At 39.8% G+C, this 19,200-nt stretch overlaps 1 protein-coding gene across 9 annotated transcripts in view; it reads left to right on the top strand.

Moving 5' to 3' along the window:
- Positions 1–19,200, top strand: part of DEPTOR (DEP domain containing MTOR interacting protein) — a 196,361-nt gene that overhangs the window by 84,796 nt on the left and 92,365 nt on the right. For all 9 annotated transcript variants that reach the window (XR_014236526.1, XR_014236527.1, XR_014236528.1 and 6 more), the window contains exons 5-6: positions 13,900–14,085; positions 16,091–16,222. Coding sequence is in view for 4 of the 9 variants with exons in the window: in XM_082364388.1 (XP_082220514.1) it covers positions 13,900–14,085; positions 16,091–16,222 (318 nt within the window). In the remaining 5 variants the exon portion in view is untranslated. The remainder of the gene's footprint in view (positions 1–13,899; positions 14,086–16,090; positions 16,223–19,200) is intronic.

The following is a 19,200-nucleotide window of genomic DNA, read 5'->3' as shown; positions in this document are numbered from 1 at the left end:
TAAGCTCATCTGCCTCCTTGTTTGGCATTATTATGGGACGGGAGACAGTCTAGTGAGGAGATTAAGGGATGGGGTTTCAGAGTGAATCTGTCAATGCTTCTGTCGTGGATCTTCCAGTTAATGACTATGGGACCTTGGGCAAGTTGACCTTGTGTAATCTCATCTGTAAAATACGAATAATTATAATAGCTCTCTCTGCTGCTTTGAGAACTGAATGATATAATCATGTCATGTGTACCACTTAGTGAATGTTAGCTGATTGCTACTCTTATTATTGTTATCATCAATATATCCTCATCATCAGATGCCTTGGTGGGTAGAGATTAATATACGTTTAATGGCCTCATCCATTGCTGGTCTTAATATCTTATACATACTCTATGCTGAATATATACTTTTAAAAATAAATCAACACTGAAGGCCCTTGGATTTATGCCAACAATTCCAAAGGCTCTAGAACAGAGTTACAGATTTCTTTCACTGAATTATGCATATGAAGGATTCCATTTGCCAGACAAAGTAAATTTATTTTCAGACCTCTCTGCACTTACAATATGAATTAGTCTCTGAAAAACAACTTCATTTTTGAAAAACATACTCTCTGTTCTGAATTTTATCACTAACAACATGAGGTTCTAGGCTTTGGAATGCACCCAGCTTTTATTTAAAGACGCATAGAGAAGAATAAAATATAATTTGACCTTCCATCTTTTTATTACCTTTACTTTTCTAGCAGTAAGACACAGAAGCAGCAGAAACCCGTACAATTACAATGTCATGTTTTGATTTTCGTCTTTTCTGCAATCTTACTGAAGTTATTTGGATCCTTTTTCCTCTTTTCCATCTCCTTTCCTCCCTTCAAGCAATTAAATAAGTGTAATTGGGTTCTAACTTTGTGTATATGAAGTGTTTTGTTTTAGTAATATCAATTCATAGAACTTTATGCCCTAAAATCAATTTCCTGCTTTCATATCCTCTTCTTAATATTGTCAGTCCTCAGGAAGTAATTATTTTAGTTCTCTGACTCACTGTTTGTATTGCCTTTTGAAGAGTTTTGTATCCCAGGCACCTAACTGTCCTTGTGTGGCATAGGCGCTTAAACACAATTGCCTAACCTTCTCGAATCAAGGACTTGTGCTGCTTTGGAAAACAGAGCTCTTTCAACTCCTGCATCCCTTTAGGATGGTTTGAGATGGGTAGTTATGGCTTTAAGTACAGTTTAGATTTTCTTGAAAGAATAGCTTTCATCTTCTGTTGTAATTAATGCTCGATTCGTATTTTCCAACAGACACATGATTGAAAAGGCATAATATTTATATATTTTAGTTTTGACACTTTTTTTAATATGCAGCATACTAAGTGACATAAATTGCTTGGACTCTGTAGGACTGTGACCTAGCAGGGGCAGGGAGGCAAAAGAGTGCAAATCCATACCTGGACGTGTGAAACAGCTGAAAGCTTTTGTTGGCAGGGAAGGTGCAGCAGTTTCATAGGCAGAATTTATTTGCCTTTTATTAACGCAAATGTCTGAGGACCAAATCTGCCACCTCTTTTTTTTTTTTTTTTTTTATAAATTTATTTATTTTTAACTGTGTTGGGTCGTCGTTTCTGTGCGAGGGCTTTCTCTAGTTGGCGGCGAGCAGGGGCCACTCTTCATCACGGTGCGCGGGCCTCTCACTATTGCGACCTTTATTGTTGCGGAGCACAGGCTCCAGACGCGCAGGCTCAGTAATTGTGGCTCACGGACCCAGTTGCTCCGCGGCATGTGGGATCTTCCCAGACCAGGGCTCGAACCCGTGTCCCCTGCATTGGCAGGCAGATTCTCAACCACTGCGCCACCAGGGAAGCCCATCTGCCACCTCTTAATCCTTAAAGTTTGTCAGTCCTCTTAAGCAATGTCTGTAGGTGCTCATGTCCTTTCAGGAGGAGCTATAAGGATCAGTAGGATATAAAAAAGAAAACAAGAGGAAATGGAGCCAGTGGTAGGATGGAGTGGCATCCTTGATGGCCCAGAAAGATCCTTCACCCACCATCGCACACTGGGTGAAGTGGTGAGCCATGCCCACCTTTGCTGCTGTGCGATGTTCTGATGATAACGATGTTAATCACAGCCAGGGAGGGTCTTCTGCCTGGAAGGTGACCTTGAAGACGTTTTAGCTTTGACCCCAACTTGCAGGACTAGTCACAGCCCCCTCAGCCTCACCCTTTGCTGGTCTTTTTTCTTCCCCATTATAATAATCATTATCCTTATTCCCCTGTCTAAGCCCTCTTTTGACTCTTCTAAATTCTAAAACTTTTTAAAAGTTCTGATGAAGTGCTGTTCAGGGGACAGTTGATGTACACATATTCTTTCCCCCTCCCCCCTCCTCACCGCCACCTTCTTACTTTCTTATCACACTGCTGGATTCAGTAACTAATTTCATGATGTCTGTTGTGTTATGTCATCCGCCAGCAGACATTTCAAGGATGGATGCAAGTATGTGATCTTCCTCTCTCCAGCTAGATAAGTAGCCTAAAATGTCTTATGTTCAGCGGAACTTATAGGGCTTAAGATGATAAGTTTTTATATTCATCCTTAGAATATATGTGTGAATGGAATAGAAGCCAATTCTCCTTCTTTCAGATAATCAGCTTTTAAAAATTCCTTGCTTTGCTAACTCATCCTAATAATTTATAAGGGAAAAAATGTAGCCACATTATCCATCAAAAGAATATATCTGAACTATGTCACTTTATTATTTTGGTAGACTCCATGACGTTCCCCTCATGCTTTCTGAAAAGTGAAGGCGGACTTCCCTGGTGGCGCAGTGGTTAGGAATCTGCCTGCCAATGCAGGGGACACGGGTTCGAGCCCTGGTCCAGGAAGATCCCACATGCCGCGGAGCAACTAAGCCCGTGTGCCACAACTACTGAGCCTGCACTCTAGAGCCCTCAAGCCACAACTACTGAGCCCGTGTGTCTCAACTACTGAAGCCTGCGCACCTAGAACCCGTGCTCCGCAACAAGAGAAGCCACCGCAATGAGAAGCCCGCGCACCACAACGAAGAGTAGCCCCCGCTCGCCGCAACTAGAGAAAGCCCACGCACAGCAATGAAGACCCAACTCAGCCAAAACTAAATAAATAAATTAATTAAAAAAACAAAAAATGAAGGCACGCAGTGAATAGGGATCTGTTTTCTTTTACCAAATATCAACATTGGGAGTTTAGTGCTTCTAAAGCCCCCATTTCCCTAAGCAATAAGATTGTCTTGTATTTACATTGCTTCAGCTTTCTGGCTATTTCTGCTTTTCCTCTTGTTTTATGTCTCACTTAATCCTAAGCCAAGCCAAGCCCCTAGAGAATTCCACCAATAAAAAGAGAATGCTTGGAAAGTCCCAGAAATTATAAATTGGATGAGTAAGAAGTTGTCAGTTTTCAATTACAGCTGTGATAAAAGCACAACTAGAACAGTAGATACTGAGTTGAACATTGTCTCTCCTTACTTCCTCCTGCTTAGAGATTAATCTTCTCCAGGAGCAATTCAGTCAACTATTCCTCTATTGCTAGACATCAATTTTGGTTCCAAGTTTGTGTAGCTGCAAACAATGCTGATGTGCCCATCTTAAAATATATATATATTTTCAAGGAGCAAAGATTGAAATTTGTTAAATTATATATGTCACAACATTTACTCTAATATATAGATCCTGTATAGCATTGGGATCTAAGAAATGAAGAATTGGAATGACCTCAAGATTTAGAGACACCAATCACTGTTCTCCTTGATTTTTCTTTCCTTCTCTTTAATTTTTTTCCCCTTAGATCTTAGGGTATTTTTTCTGTGTTTAACAAAGAGCAACTTGCGTATGTAGCAAATGATTTTTGCATTTCATTTGGAGAGTGTCATGTTAAAGTGTAGAAAGAATCAATGCATCTCTCTCTCTGGAATATAAACTGTATGTCCTTTAGCCATTTTTATTTCTTGAGACTCTACATATGTAATTTATGGCTAAACAAAAGAAATCTTTGGCTTTCTTAAAGTAATTCTTGAAACTTCCTGTGTCTTAACTCACTCCTCTATTTCTCGCTTTTCTTTGACTTCTGAGATTTAATTATTTTCCAGTGGGATACTTGCCAAACTTGAATGGGACATCTGGTTAAGATTTCATATTTTTCTCAAGTGAGAAATGACAGAACTGCTCGTGGGAGCTGGGCAAAGGGTTCTTAAAAGAAAGGCAGAAAAGACAGAAGAAATGGGTTCTGTGCAAGAACTTAAGTGACCAAAAGCTAAAGTCAATCTTTAGGAGTCTGAGAAGAAGAACACTTAAAACACTATATGTCAGATACCATTTCAAATCTCTTATGTAAATTATCCCATTTCTTCTTCACAGCAAAACTATGCAAAAAATTTGAGGCTTAAATTTAGTAAGTTGCCCTAATCACTCAGCTCATAAAGGTGGCAGAACTGGGAGCAAAACCGAGCTTTTCTGACTCTAGAACCTTTGCTTTTCATTGCATGATACTGTTTTCTAAAAGTTATTTAGCATTAAGAGAGTTTTCAGAAAAGTCCCAACTTAACTGCTTTCTGCTTATATGAAACAATATCTCTTTTAGAAGACTTTGGTATTGACGAGCTTGAAAGGCTGAGCAGACGAAGGTGTCATATTCCAATCAGGATGCTGGAATCCTGCGTGTCACTTACTAGGTACTTGGTTGACTAAATGAATGATGCAACGTGTGATTGATTGATGCTATAATATGGCTGTCTACCTGCACTCTTAGCTTTTGTAGCTATGATTATCTTTGTTATACCTAGGGCTAGACTCACAAACGAAGCACATGTATGAAACTCTGTTCATGTTATTAAACTTTTAATGAGAGGGAAAAAAATAAAGAATCCTTTTAAAAGCCAGATAATTCATTGAAAACAATGCAAGTAACACAAGCAATTGTCACTTCTGTCTTCTGAGGGAAGAATTTGACTCCATCTGCGCCAGACACACAGCTGGAGGATGAACGCCTGGAGACCTTCATGTGGCTGCTCCCGAGGCCCTAACACCCAAATAAGTCCTTGAAAATTGAAGTGGGGCATTAAATGTAGTGTCTCACAAAATTGAATTCCCATAAGTCACATGGCAGTATATCATCCGCAAATGACGGTCACAGTAAAGACAACAACAGTGGTTGTAAAATAACAAAAGTGCAGTTTTTTTAAATTGAATGTTCTTATTTATTTATTTATTTTTCATGTATATTCATTTTTAAATTTTTATTTATTTATTTATTTATTTTTGGCTGTGTTGGGTCTTCGTTGCTGTGCGCAGGCTTTCTCTAGTTGTGGTGAGCGGGGGCTACTCTTCGTTGCGGTGCGCGGGCTTCTCATTGCAGTGGCTTCTCTTGTTGCAGAGCACGGGATCTAGGGGGCACCGGCTTCAGTAGTTGTGGCTCACAGGCTCTAGAGCTCAGGCTCAGTAGTGTGGCGCACGGGGTTAGTTCCTCTGCGGCATGTGGGATCTTCCTGGACCAGGGATGGAACCCATGTCCCCTACATTGGCAGGTGGATTCTTAACCACTGCGCCACCAGGGAAGTCCCGTATTATAGTATTATTGAATGTAGTAATGTACTAAATTTATGTAAAAATTTGACTATTGAAAGAGCTACTATTTGTAGATATCGTATCAAAGTATAATTGGCTTATCTTTTGGTTCAAGATGTATTTAGCATCTCCTGAATGCAAGAATGTATTATTTACTGAGAACATGCAGAACTATCACTGAATTAGATGTGTTTGTCTTTGTGGCCGACATCATTCATTTAGCTGAAGTGAATAGTTTATCACCATTTAAAGATTGTGAAACACCTATATGAATCATTAAGTTAAATTTTGGCAGGGTGTACTCTCTTGATAGGGACCCACGTTTCTGAGGCTCTGATATTCACGTAACCAGAAGAGTTATTCATTAGCAAATGTGGATGGTAAATACATTCGCAACCCTAGATTGCATTTGCTGGTGTTGACCTAGAAGGGATGTGATTCTGTTTGTGAAATACCCAAAGAGGCTGTTGAACCAGTAAACATTCTTGATAAAAGGGTTAATATGATTCTTAATACATTGTATTAGATTATTTTCCTAGTGGTTTATAGAATTTTTGAATTTCACAGTCCAAAAAGAAATTTTTGCCAAGAATGAATACTTAAAAAAAGAACTTCTGTTTTTACCATAATTTCATAAAACACTGGGCAAGAAAAGTACCTGGCATATAGTCATCCTGACTCAATAAACGTTAGTTGAATAAATGGGTGGGTTTATGAACAACAAAAAAGTCGTGATGATATAATTTTAGAATAAATGAAAGCCTTTAAATGGAATATACTTATTTTTAGGAAAAACTAAATGCATTGTCCTTAATGTTGCAATTTCCCCATGGCCCAGCACACTCTTCATGACATACCATGACATGAGCCCACAGATTGACTGGTTGCTACATAACTAGCCACTACATAGTTCAAAGTTAGCTGTATTTTGGATGTGCTTCTTATCCCTTTGTCTGCCCACCATGGACAATTCACTTCTAGCCATTTACAGAGCACCTACTCTGACCCAAACATGCAGTAGTCTAGGGTTTGAGGATGCCACAGTGATTAAGACACAGCCCAGGCTCTCAAGCAGAGTGACTTAATTGGGGAAAGAGATGTGCTCCCCCAACCAAATAAACCCATGTTACACTACAGTGTGGTAAGTGTCACAAAAAGACTGCCAATCGCTAGGTGTATGGGTGACAGAAAGAAAATAAAAATGTACTCTGTGATGAACATGGAAGTTGAGTGTTGGATAAGGTGACATTTTACTATAACTTAGAGTCTTTTCCAATCTCTTGTGGCCTGTGTTTCTAAGTAGACATGTTGCTTTGGGATCAGAAGCCAAAGTTATGTGGCCTTGGGGAAGTTACTGAAGTAACTTCAGTCTCAATTCTTGCACTGTAAATCACTTACAGAGTGATTGTGAGGACGGTATTGTATAATATTTGTAAAGTTAGTACGGTGGCATATAGTAAGTGAGCTACTAGCGTAATTATAACAGACTTCAGCAGAGTAGGTTAGAGATGGCAATCAGTAGACACTCAGGCTTTTATTAAACCCTGGTGGGCTGAGATGACAGCCCACCCACCACAGAAGTCAACATAAAACTCAACATTTGACCACCTGAGATATGTCATAGAGTAATGGAAGAATCTTTGGACTTGGTGTCAGAGAGCATGGCGCTAATGCTGCCTCTGCCACTAAGTAACTGGGCGTATTTCCTCACTTTCTTCAAGTGAAGGTGAAAAACAGTAAGAGAGAAAGAGAACGCTGAGCCATCCTTTCTACCTCAGGGTCTTTGTTGTTAAGCTACGTTGAACATTTATATTCTAACTCTTTGGATTTGATTGTTGATTTGGGTTTTTCTTCCATGTTCCCAAATAAGCTTCATATATGTGTGTATTTTTTAGATAATGTCGATTTTTAATGAATCTTGTTTCACCCACAGGCTGAAAATAATCTCTCCTTTGAATTTCCATAGCACTTTATATATAATTTCCTTAAGATTGTTGAAATTTCCATCTTGTACTTTTGTTATATGGGAGCATGTTTTATTGCCTTTGCTAGACTATAAGCTTTTTTTTTTAATGAAGCGGTTTTATTTTATTTTTATTGTTGTCATTATTATTATTATTATTATTATTATTATTATTATTATTATTATTATTATTATTTTGGCTGCAGTGCAGCCTGCAGGATCTTAGTTCCCCGACCAGGGATCAAACCCACGCCCCTTGTAGTGGAAGTACACAGTCTTAACCGCTGGTCTGCCAGGGAAGTCCCAGACTATAAGCTTATTGAGGGTAAGATTTTGTTATATAATTTCTCTTAGTATTTCTAGCTCTTAGAACAGATGATTGGCCTCTAGGTATTCACAGTATAAATGAATAACAATGAGTCAGTATTTAAGTACTGAACAAAAGGTGGAGAATATTCCTCTCCATCAAATTTGGTATTTGCCAGCCTTGTTTTTGCTCAACATAGATAGATAGATAATTCTGGTTTTTTAAAAGGCATGAAAACTTTCTATATTTTTCAGTTTTTAAATGTAGACATGCAAAACTTTTTTGATTAGAAATGTAAGGTATTTTACAAATTGGAACTAGATTTAAAGGTGCTAATAAATTCTTCCATCCCAATTTTCATTTCATCTTCCTCATTTCAGCTTTAAGTAAATAACATGGATAAGGCATCCATGCATGGACATATATTTATGAAGTTTTGTCAATTCATACCGAGCCCACTATTCTTCATGTTTATGTGAGGTACTGTTTTTAAAATTGTTACTTTAAAAGACATTATAGTTTCTTAGGCATGACACCAAAACTAACAAAAAAGTAACATGACAAGCAACAAAGTAGAAAACAAACTGAACATCATCAGAATTTAAAACTTTTCTATTTTAATATTTATTTATTTGGCTGTGCCAGATCTTAGCTGCGGCATGCGGGATCTTCGTTGTGCCATGCGGGATCTTTAGGTTGGGGCATGCAGGCTCTTAGTTGTGGCATGTGGGATCTAGTTCCCTAACCAGGGATCGAACCCAGGCCCCCCGCATTGGGAGCATGGAGTCTTAACCACTGGACCAGTAGGGAAGTAACCACTGGACCACCAGGGAAGTCCCCCCAAATTTTTGTATTTTAGAGGATACCATCAAGAAAATGACAAGACAGCTTACAGAATGTGATAAAATATTTTGAATAATATACCTGATAAAGGGCTTATATCTAGAATACATAAAGAACAATTACAACTTAATAATAAAAAGACAACCCATGAAGAAAATGAGGAGACAAGCCTCAGACTTGAAAATATTTGCAAAAGGCATATCTGAAAAAGCACTGTTAGCCCAAAATATACAAAGATCTCTTAAAAATCAACAATAATAAAACAACCTGGTTTTAAAAACGGACCAAGGACCTGAGCAGACACCTTCTGACAGAAAATATACAGATGGCAAATAAACATATGAAAAAATGCTCAACATCCTATGTGATTAGGGAATTCCAAACTGAAACAACGAGATACCATTACACACCTATTAGAATGGCCAAAATCCAAAACACTGACAATGACAAATGCAGGCAAGATTGTGGAGCAACAGGAACTCTCATTCATTGCTGGTGGGAATAGAAAATGGTACAGTCACTTTGCAAGGGATTTTGCCAGTATGGTAAGCATACTCTTACCGTATGATCCAGCAATCATGTTCCTTGGTATTTACCCAAAGGAGTTGAAAACTTATGTTCACACAAAAACCTGCACATGGATGTTTATAGCAGCTTTATTCATGATTGTCATAACTTAGAAGCAAACAATATGTCCTTCAGTAGGTGAATGGATAAACTGTTATACATCCAGACAATGAAATATTATTCAGTACAAAAAGAACTATCAAGCCATGTAAAGACTTAGGGGAACCTTAAATGCATATCACTAAGTGAAAGAAGCCAATATTAAAAGGCTACAACTATATGACCTTCTGGAAAAGACAGAACTATGGAGACAGTAAAGAGATCAGTGGTTGCATTGGGTTGGGGGGAAGGAGGGATGAATAGGTAGAACACAGAGGATTTTTTGAACAGCAAAAATAGTCTGTATGATACTATATACCGTAACATCTTACAGAAAAAAACTGAATGAACTTTTTTGGCCAACCCAATATAATGGTAGATACATTTGACAAAATCCGTGGAATGTTCAACATCAAGGTGAACCCTAATGTAAACTATGGGCTTTGGATAATAATGATGTATCAGTGTACATTCATCAGTTGTAACATCTGTTCCTTTCTCGATAATTGATGGTAGAGCAAAGTTGTGTGTCGGGGGGCAGAGGGTATACGAGAACTATGCACTTTCTGCTCAGTTTTGCTGTGAACCTAAAACTGCTTTAAAAAATAAATCTCTTTTTTTTAAAGACAATCCAATTAAAAAATAGACAAAGGATTTGGATAGACAGTTCTCCAAAGAAGATAGGCACATAGACAATAAGCACATAAAAACATGTTCAACGTTATTAGCCATCATGGAAATGCAAGTCAAAATCACAATAAGATACCACTACACAACCATTAGGACAAGTGTAATAAAAAAGCTAGAGAATAACAAGGGTTGCTAAGGATGTGGAACAATTAGGACCCCCCTACTCTGTTGGTGGGAATGTAAAATGGGGCATCCTCTTTGGAGAAGAATCTGGCATACAATATAGGGTTACCATATGATCCTGCCATTCTACTCCTAGTTGTAAACCTAAGAGAAATGAATACATATGTCCACACAAAAATTTTTATATGAATGTTAATAACATTATTCATTATAACCAGGAAGTGAAAACAACTCAAGTGTCCATCAACTGATGCATGGATAAACAAAATATAGTATGTCCATACAATGGAATATTATTTGGCAATAAAAAGTAGTGAAGTACCGATACATGGCATTACATGGATAAACCTTGTAAACATTATGCCAAGTGAAAGAAGCAAGTCACAATGGACCATATCTTATATGACTCTCTTTATATGAAATGCCCAACATAGACAAATCTACAGAGACAGAAAGTTGATTAGTGCTTGCCTAGGGGTTGCCTAGGGGTTATGGACAGATTGGAAGTGATAGCTAAGGAGTGTTGGGTTTCTTTTGGGGGTGATGGAAATGTTTTAAAATTGATTGTGATGATGGGATGCACAACTCTGTGAATATATTATAGACTAGAATATATATAGAACTATGCACATTAGGTGGGTGAATTATACTATAACAGGACCACTCTTTTCTGAGACTGACCATATGCCCAGTGGTTAATAGCCAAATGATTATTTGGGCATTAACATTATGTAGCATCTTATATTGGCAATGTGGGTTTACAGTGTTAAGCTCTATTTTTTGTTTTTGTTTTTAATTAATTTATTTTTTTGTCCGTGTCGGGTCTTAGTTGCGGCATGTGGGGTCTTCGTTGAGGTGCATGGCCTTCTCTCTAGTTGTGGCCTGCGGACTCCAGGGCACGTGGGCTCTGTAGCTGTGGCGCATGGACTTAGTTGCCCGCGGTATGTGGGATCTTAGTTCCCTGACCAGGGATCGAACCCGTGCCCCCTGCATTGGAAGGCGGATTCTTTACCACTGGACCACCAGGGAAGTCCCTGTTAAGACTCTGTTGTTCCTAGTTTCCCAGTCCATTTATAAGATTTGTTGTTGTTGTTGTTTTTTTCTTTTTTATTAACATACATATACTTAACCTACAATGAAATATATGTATCTTAAATGTTTAGTTTGGTGCATTTTGACAATGTATATATTCATGTAAAAACAAGATATAGAACATTTTCATCACCCCAGAAAGTTTCCTCCTACTCCTTTCCAGTCAATCCTCTCCCCTTCCCCTTTCTGATTTCTATCATTATATGTGAATTTCCTCTATTCTTGAACCTCATGTAAATTAAGTCACTCTGTGTTATGTTTTTTGTGTCTGGCTTTTCTCACTCAACTTAATGCTTTTGATATTAATCCACGTTGTTTTATGTGTCAGCAGCTCATTCCTTTTTATTGTCAAGTACTGTTTCATTTTATCTACAATTTACTTATCCATTCTCCTGTTGATAGACATGTTGTCCCCAGTTTTTGGCTATTATGAATAAGGCTGCAATGAACATTTTGGGCGATATATGTTTTCATTTGTTGTGGGTGGATCCCTAAGAATTGTGGGGACATAAGGCAGATATGTGTATAACTTTATAAGATCTGTCAGACTATTCTCCAACCTGGTTTTACCATTTTACATTCCTGCCTGCAAAATGAGAGTTCCAGTTGCTCTATATCCTCACCGACATTTGATGCTGTCATTCTTTTTATTTTAGTGATTCTAGTGGGTGTGAAGTGGCATCTCATTGTGATTTTAATTTGCATTTCCATATTAACTAATGAGGTTGTGCTAATTAGATTTTTTTTTTTTTGTAAAGTCTATTCAATTGTTTTGAATTTTGGGGGGTTGAGACTTCAGCATGACGCTGGCCAGTTTGCAGGGTTCCTGGTTACTTCCCAGAGACAAAATGACCTAGGAACATGGCTTTTGGAGCCTGATGTCTTGCCTGTTTCACAACTCCATGATTAGAACTCAAAATATAAAGTTGCGAATAGACCACAATAGATCCCCGAGGTATAAATGGTATTGTAGAATTGGATGTAAATTTAGCCTGGTAGCCATACATTACCAGTTTTATGTAACATTATTTCAGTTCTTTATGAGAACCTAAAGAAGCACAGGAATTTTTTTTCAGAGAGGCAGTTGAGAGTAGTAATTTGGAACTTGAACTCTGGAGTCAGATACTGTAGTTATATTTCTACCTCTGCCATTTACTGTGTCTTCTTTGGGTCTTACTCACATCTCTGGGCTTCAGTTTCTTCCTCAAAAAATAAGGAAGAAAGTAACAGTAACTATACCCCAGGCTGTTGTTAAAATTAGAGGAATTAATACAAATAAAGCATTTAAAATAATGCTGAATTCATAGAAAATGCTGTATGAGGGTTAGCTATTGTTATTATTGATTTTGAGTTGATGGCCTGGCATGATTAGGTGCTCAAAAGTGTAGATTTTCCTTGGGAAGTAACCAGCCTTTATCTGGATAGCCATTCATTCATTTAGCATCAATCTTAAGCAGCTACATAATGTTTGATTCCATTTCTATAAAATTCTCTAAATGGTAACATTGCAGAGGTGGAGAGCATACTAGTGGTTGCCAGACATTAAGGATTTGGAGTGGGAGGCTATCAGGGGTTAGCATGAGGGAGTCCCTTTGTCATGATGGAACAGTCCTGTGCTTTGAGTGTGGTGGTGGTTACAGAGATCTATACATGTGATAAAATTGCCTAAAAATACACACACACACACACACACACACACACACACAAATGAGTGCATGTAAAAACTGGTGAAATCTGAATAAGGTCTATAGATTGTACTAATGTCAATGTCTTTGTCTGATATTGTACTTTAGTTATTTCTGTAAGGTGAAACCATTGGGGGAATCTGGGTGAAGAGTACATGGGGACTCTCTACTATTTCTTGTTGCTGTTGATTTTTTCAGCAGCTTTGGTGAGATATAGTTCACATACCATATGATTCGCTCATATTAAAGCATACCACTCATTGGTTTTTAGTATATTCACAGATATGTGCAATCATCACCACAGTCAATTTTAGACCATTTTCATCCCCTCCAAAAGGAATCTCACACTATAGTTAACATCCCCAACCCCCTAGATCCCCTCCAGCCCCTGGCAACCACCCAGTCTACTCTGTGTTTATGGATTTCCTTGTTCTGGATATTTCATATGAATGGAATCATATACTATGCGGTCTCTGTATTATTTTGCAACTCTCCATGAGTCTATAATTATCACAAGATAAAAAGTTTAAAAATGAATGGCCGTGTTGCTCTGGGACAAGCACTGTGCTGGGCCCAGTGGACACATGACTAAATGAAGCCATGATCACTGCCCCAAAGAGCCTAGAGTTTAGTGGGAAAGGCAGAGAAGTTGAGGGACGATGAGAGTGTGTGTGACAAGTGCTCAGACGGAGGTAAAGTAGGAGCCAGGACAACACCAGGAGTATAACTTAGATTGGGGTGAGATCAGGCAGAGTTCCCCCAGAGGAATTGGTTAGCAAATTTTTAAAATGCATGACATGTGGAAAGAATCTGGGACCATGTGTGGACTGCAAGCTCCTGGGACATCTGTAGAACTAAACCCTTTCCCAAGACTTTTGCTCCTGTTGGCTGGAGTCTCCTGGCTACAATGATTAGTGGCTAGGCAGCCCTCATCTATGGTTTCTTCTCCCCAGTGTCCAACAAGCACCCGTTTGTGGACAGCAATCTTCTCTACCAGTTCAGAATGAACTTCCGGCGGAGGCGAAGACTGATGGAGCTGCTCAATGAAAAATCCCCCTCCTCCCAGGAAACTCATGACAGCCCCTTCTGCCTGAGGAAGCAGAGCCATGACAATCGGAAATCTACCAGTTTTATGTCAGGTATGTCAGTTCCCTTGTTTGTTTGATCATATATAATCTGTCTTTTGAGAAATAGCATAGTTGTAACTCACCTTTGTGAAATTCTGTTCTCCAGCAAATTTGTATTTATTTATAACCAAAATTTTATTTATGTATTTATTACTCCCCCCAAAAGAAACCATACACACATACAACCAGATTGTTCCTGCGCAGTCAACATACATGCTAAGAAGTCTGTTTTATAACACTGTGTATTTGAATTATAGAAGACCACTCAAGCTCTCACTCCTACCTTATTTACTTTTCATTTACAAACAATCCTTACATATTATTAATTATCCAGTTTTCTAAGTCACAGCATTGAGAAGCTATATATTCTAAGGATGAATAAAGTCTTCTTAGGGCATATACAACTAAAGGCGACTGATTATCAATCCATCACACAGAACGAATTAAAACTATGAAAAGTAGACACAGGTGCTCAGGAAGCACAGCAGCCTGGGACATTATATGTTAGGTCAGACTGTCCCATATTGACAATTAACCTGGACAGAAATGATGACTGATGTTCACAAAGATAACCCCACTTAAACAAAAAATAAACTAATATAAAATAATCCTATTCACCCAGAAAAGGTTAACTTGATGTGTCATTCTATGTAAGTGGGTGAGGTGCTTAACAGGATATCTTCAGCTCCTCTGAAAACTTGACACTGACTTGAGAAACTGATTGGCCTAAGGTTTGGAAGTTATGGGCTTCACCCGAAACCCAGAGCAAAATGAAAATGTGTCTTGGTTATGAATAGGAGCTGACCGTGAGAACACTTACAACTAGATGTATTGAGAACTTTCTGTGCCCTTGGCCCAGATCCAAGCTTAGTTGCATGCATTTTCTCGTTTAATTCTCACTGTTACTCTTCGAGGAAAGACTTTTCTTATCTCCATTTTACAGGTGAAGAAACTGAGGCATGGAGAAGTTGAGTGGCTTACCCAAGGTCACACAGCTAGAAAGTGATGGACAGGGCTGGGTCTTGCACCAGTTCTGTCTTATCCCAGTGCTTATATTATACTGGCTCCTACCCAACCTTCTACATCCCAGGTTCCTCAGACACAGCTGGGATGGAGCAGAGAAGGAGCCAAGAGCCATTCCAGGAAAGTAAACACTAGCCAAGGGTCAGGAGCCTAGGCCTGTGCTTAGATGCGCACCAGCTGTGTGTCCCTTAGGTTGCATTCTCCTGCAGATGCAGAGGAACCGTTCACGTCTTCGCGGGTCCTGAGGTTTGCCTGTTTTTCAGTGGGCCCCGTAGACGTGAGCAAGTGGTGATGATGAGAAGGAGGATACAGTAACCGTAGTCGCCATAAAAGCCAGCATTGATTTTGTGCTTCCCATGTGCCAGGCACTGAGCGGGGCGCTCTCCATGGTTTCTTTCATTGGATCATATGCCTCGCTCTCTTCCCCTCGTTGAGAGCCAGCCAACTCCACAGTGGAGAGAACGAGATCTTATCACTGAAGCTGCTGCCTCACATACACCTTCAAAGCCTGAAGTTGTGCTCTCTGTTTTAATCTCCTTCTTCTGTGGCTCTGGGTGATTAAAGATTTAATCTTCAACCAGGAGGCACTTATCATCACTGTTAATTCATTAAGTGTCTCGCCAGCACTTACTTTACATCCTTTCAGGGATGCTTAGCGTGGACTCGGTAGTTCTTAAAATAATATTTTACGTAACTGAGTAGTTTTAAATATATAATCCACTCCTTGCACCAGTCCCATGAGATGGCATTATTCCCACTTTACAGTTGGGGAAACTGTACGTTTAGAAAACCGAAGGGAATGGCCCCAGGCTGTGCTGTTCTGTCAGGGGCAGAGCTGCCACTCAGACCCTTGCTTTTCCGACGCCAAGGCCAGAGTGCTTTATTCCGGCGCACGTGACCTGCCTCACCATACCTGGCAGCCGAAAGCCTGCGTGCGTGCCCTGGGGACCCGAGACCATCACCGTCGGTGACGCTGTGTGTTCTCGGCCCACAGTCAGCCCCAGCAAGGAGGTCAAGATCGTGTCTGCCGTGCGGAGGAGCAGCATGAGCAGCTGCGGCAGCGGCTACTTCAGCGGCAGCCCCCCTCCCAGCAGCAGCCCCCCCGTGCTCTGCAACCCCAAGTCTGGTGAGTGGCTGAGAAGCGGCCCGGTTTCTGACCGTGACTGTGGCGGACTTGGGCCTGGGTGCAGGCGGAACTCCCTGGGAAGCGGATTCTCAGGCAGAGGGAGACTAGCGTGGGAGCATCTTGTTACGTTGTGCTCTTGGGGGGCGGCACCCTTTGGGTGGAAGGGAAGGACGTGGGTTTGGGCCGAGGGAGAATTGGGCTGCAATGCAGTTTCCGTGAAGGCTGCGGCTCGGCCCACGTGGACCTCTGGAGTTGGGATGGTGTTTGAGAGTTGTCCCAACTCGGGGTGAGGTGGCCAGGCTTTTATAGCCTCACCTTGATCAGTCATTGGATGTTGGCTGCCCCTGGGAGTAGGGCGTGACCTGGGGAAAGGCGGCTCTCTTTGGAGAGAGAGTTCCAAGGACAGTTGAGAACGTTGGCTGTCTGAGGGCTGTGTGCTGTTAGCAGTCCCAGCACTGGGAGGAAACAGTCAGTCCTGAAGGAAGGTTTGAGCAGCAAACAGCAGGGGAGATAGCGCTGCCCCAGATTGCAACTGATGCAAAGATCTGTTGGGTCTCCGCACCCCTAAGGAAGAAGCTTGGATTTCTGCAAACCTAGCCATCCCTGCAGTGGACTTTTGGTGCCTTGTGGTTTCAAACTCTACTCATCAACCTCCGTGGCTTTTACATTCCAGAAAAAAAACCTAGGCACAAAGATTGTTAATGAACTTGTACTTAGATCTAATCAGTTCTTCAAGCCCACAGGAACCTGTAACCCATTGATACCACCACCTTCTCACTGTCCTTACCCACCTCCTTTCCAGGATTAGCTTGCATGGTCCATCATGATAACCATGGCCTTGAAATCACCTTCCCCTCCATTTGTTTAGTGCCCTGTCCACCCTCACTTCAGTGTATCACCTTCAGGGAAGACACTTTGTTCCTTTGTTCATGCCATTTCCTTATTACCAGATGTTGGGGATACAAAGATGAGAGGTCATGACCCCATCCCTCAGTGAGCACATCATCTCTTTGAGGAAAAAAAATGCACTCCTGAGAATAAGGACAAATAGTTGTTGTTAAAGGGCTTTAAGAGAAAACAGTCATCTAATGCTGTTGTCTAGGTATTTTTCTTAATCTAACTTTTTTTTCTTTTTGCTGTCTTCTGGAGGGTTAGCTCTAAGAATAAAGTTGTAACCTGCAAGTGAATGAAGAAACTTGCTTCCACACTGTCTCTGGCTGGAAAATCTTCCAGCACCCATATATTACCAGGTTTTTCAATTAATAGAGCACTGCTGATAAGGTAGAATGAGAAGAACTATATTGTTAGAAATAGCATGTCTGAAGCCCTGGTAGAAATCTGATACCTCCAAGTTAGAATCAGAAGAGTTCAATTTCAGGAAAGGGTCAGTTGTGCTAAAGCCATTTTACATGTTTTTGATTGCTTACCAGAGTAGAAGATGAACAAAGTGTTAATTGCTTAAATTACACATTCATCTTCCCTGAGGTAGGTTTCCATTGTTTCCTCTTTCTCCTTACCCCCTTGACTCAAAGGGAAAATATTACTGATATGCAGGCAGAAAAGAAAGGTCAGGTTGCCTTTTTTGGGTCTCTAAGGACCAAAGCTGTCAGGACTTCATTGTGGTTCATAAGTCCTACCTCTTACCTGTATTCTGACAAGCTTCTCTTTTACTCTAAGAGGGTTCCCAAGATGCAGGGAGCTCATCTGTGATTTTTTTTCTCTCAAGCAGGTAAGCAGGCTTCACAGTAAGGCATTTAAAATTAATCATTAGATATCCATCAGGATATATTTTTTAACACTGTATATAAATGCCCTAATTCAGATAAAGAAAGTGCTACAGAAAGTAACATAATCAGTATCATTGTGGTGAGTAAATAAGTTCCCAAGGATATGAAAAGAGAGAGCTAGAAATAATTCCCTAGGTTTCAAAGTTTCTACGTTTTTTAACATGAGAGAAAGTGTATTAAATGATCAGTATTGTTGCCAAATATTACAATATAGTGTGATTCAAAACCACAATGAGATATCACCTCATACCTGTCAGAATGGCTATCATCAAAAAGAACACATATAACAAATGCTGGAGAGGGTGTGGAGAAAAGGGAACCCTCTTGCACCGTTGGCGGGAATGTAAATTGGTGCAGCCACTATGGGAAACAGTATGGAGGTTCCTTAAAAAAGAATTAAAAGTAGAACTACCATATGATCCAGCAATTTCGCTTCTGAGTATTTATCGAAAGGAAATGAAAACACTAATTTGAAAAGCTCTCTGTACCCCCATGTTTATTGCAACATTATTTATGATAGCCAAGACATGGAAACAACCTAAGTGCCCATCAATGGATGAATGGATAAAGGAAATGTGGCATTTTTTTTGTACGTATATAAATATACACAAACACACACACAGAGACATACATATACACACATACACAATGGAGTATTATTCAGCCATAAAAATGAAGGAAATCCTGCCATTTGCAACAAAATGAATGAACCTCGAGGGCATTGTGCTAAGTGAAATAAGTCAGGCAAAGAACGACAAATGTCATACGATCTCACTTATATGTGGAATCTAACAAAAAACTCATATATACAGAGAACAAGTTGGTGATTGGCAGAGGGGGGGTGGTCGGTGTGCGGGGGGGGATTGGTGGTTGGGTGGGACAAATGGGTGAAAGGGGTCAAAGGGTACAAATTTCCAGTTTATAGGTAAGTCCTGGGGGATATAATGTACAGCATGGTGACTATGGTTAATAATACTGTGTTGTATATTTGAAAGTTGCTAAGAGAGTAGATCTTAAAAGCTCTCATTTTTAAGAAAAACAACTTTGTAGCTATGTGAGGTGACGATGTTAACTGGACTAGTTGATCATTTCATAACAAATGCACCGTTATGTTGTAACCTGAAACTAATATAATGTTATATGTCAATTATATCTCAATAAAAATAGAGAAAAAGTATAGTAAAAATAAAT

Source organism: Balaenoptera borealis, assembly GCF_965194805.1.
Source record: "Balaenoptera borealis genome assembly, chromosome: 17".
Taxonomy (NCBI): Eukaryota; Metazoa; Chordata; class Mammalia; order Artiodactyla; family Balaenopteridae; genus Balaenoptera; species Balaenoptera borealis.
The sequence above is the reverse complement of the archived record's forward strand: the minus strand, read 5'-3'. Positions and strand labels throughout refer to the sequence as shown.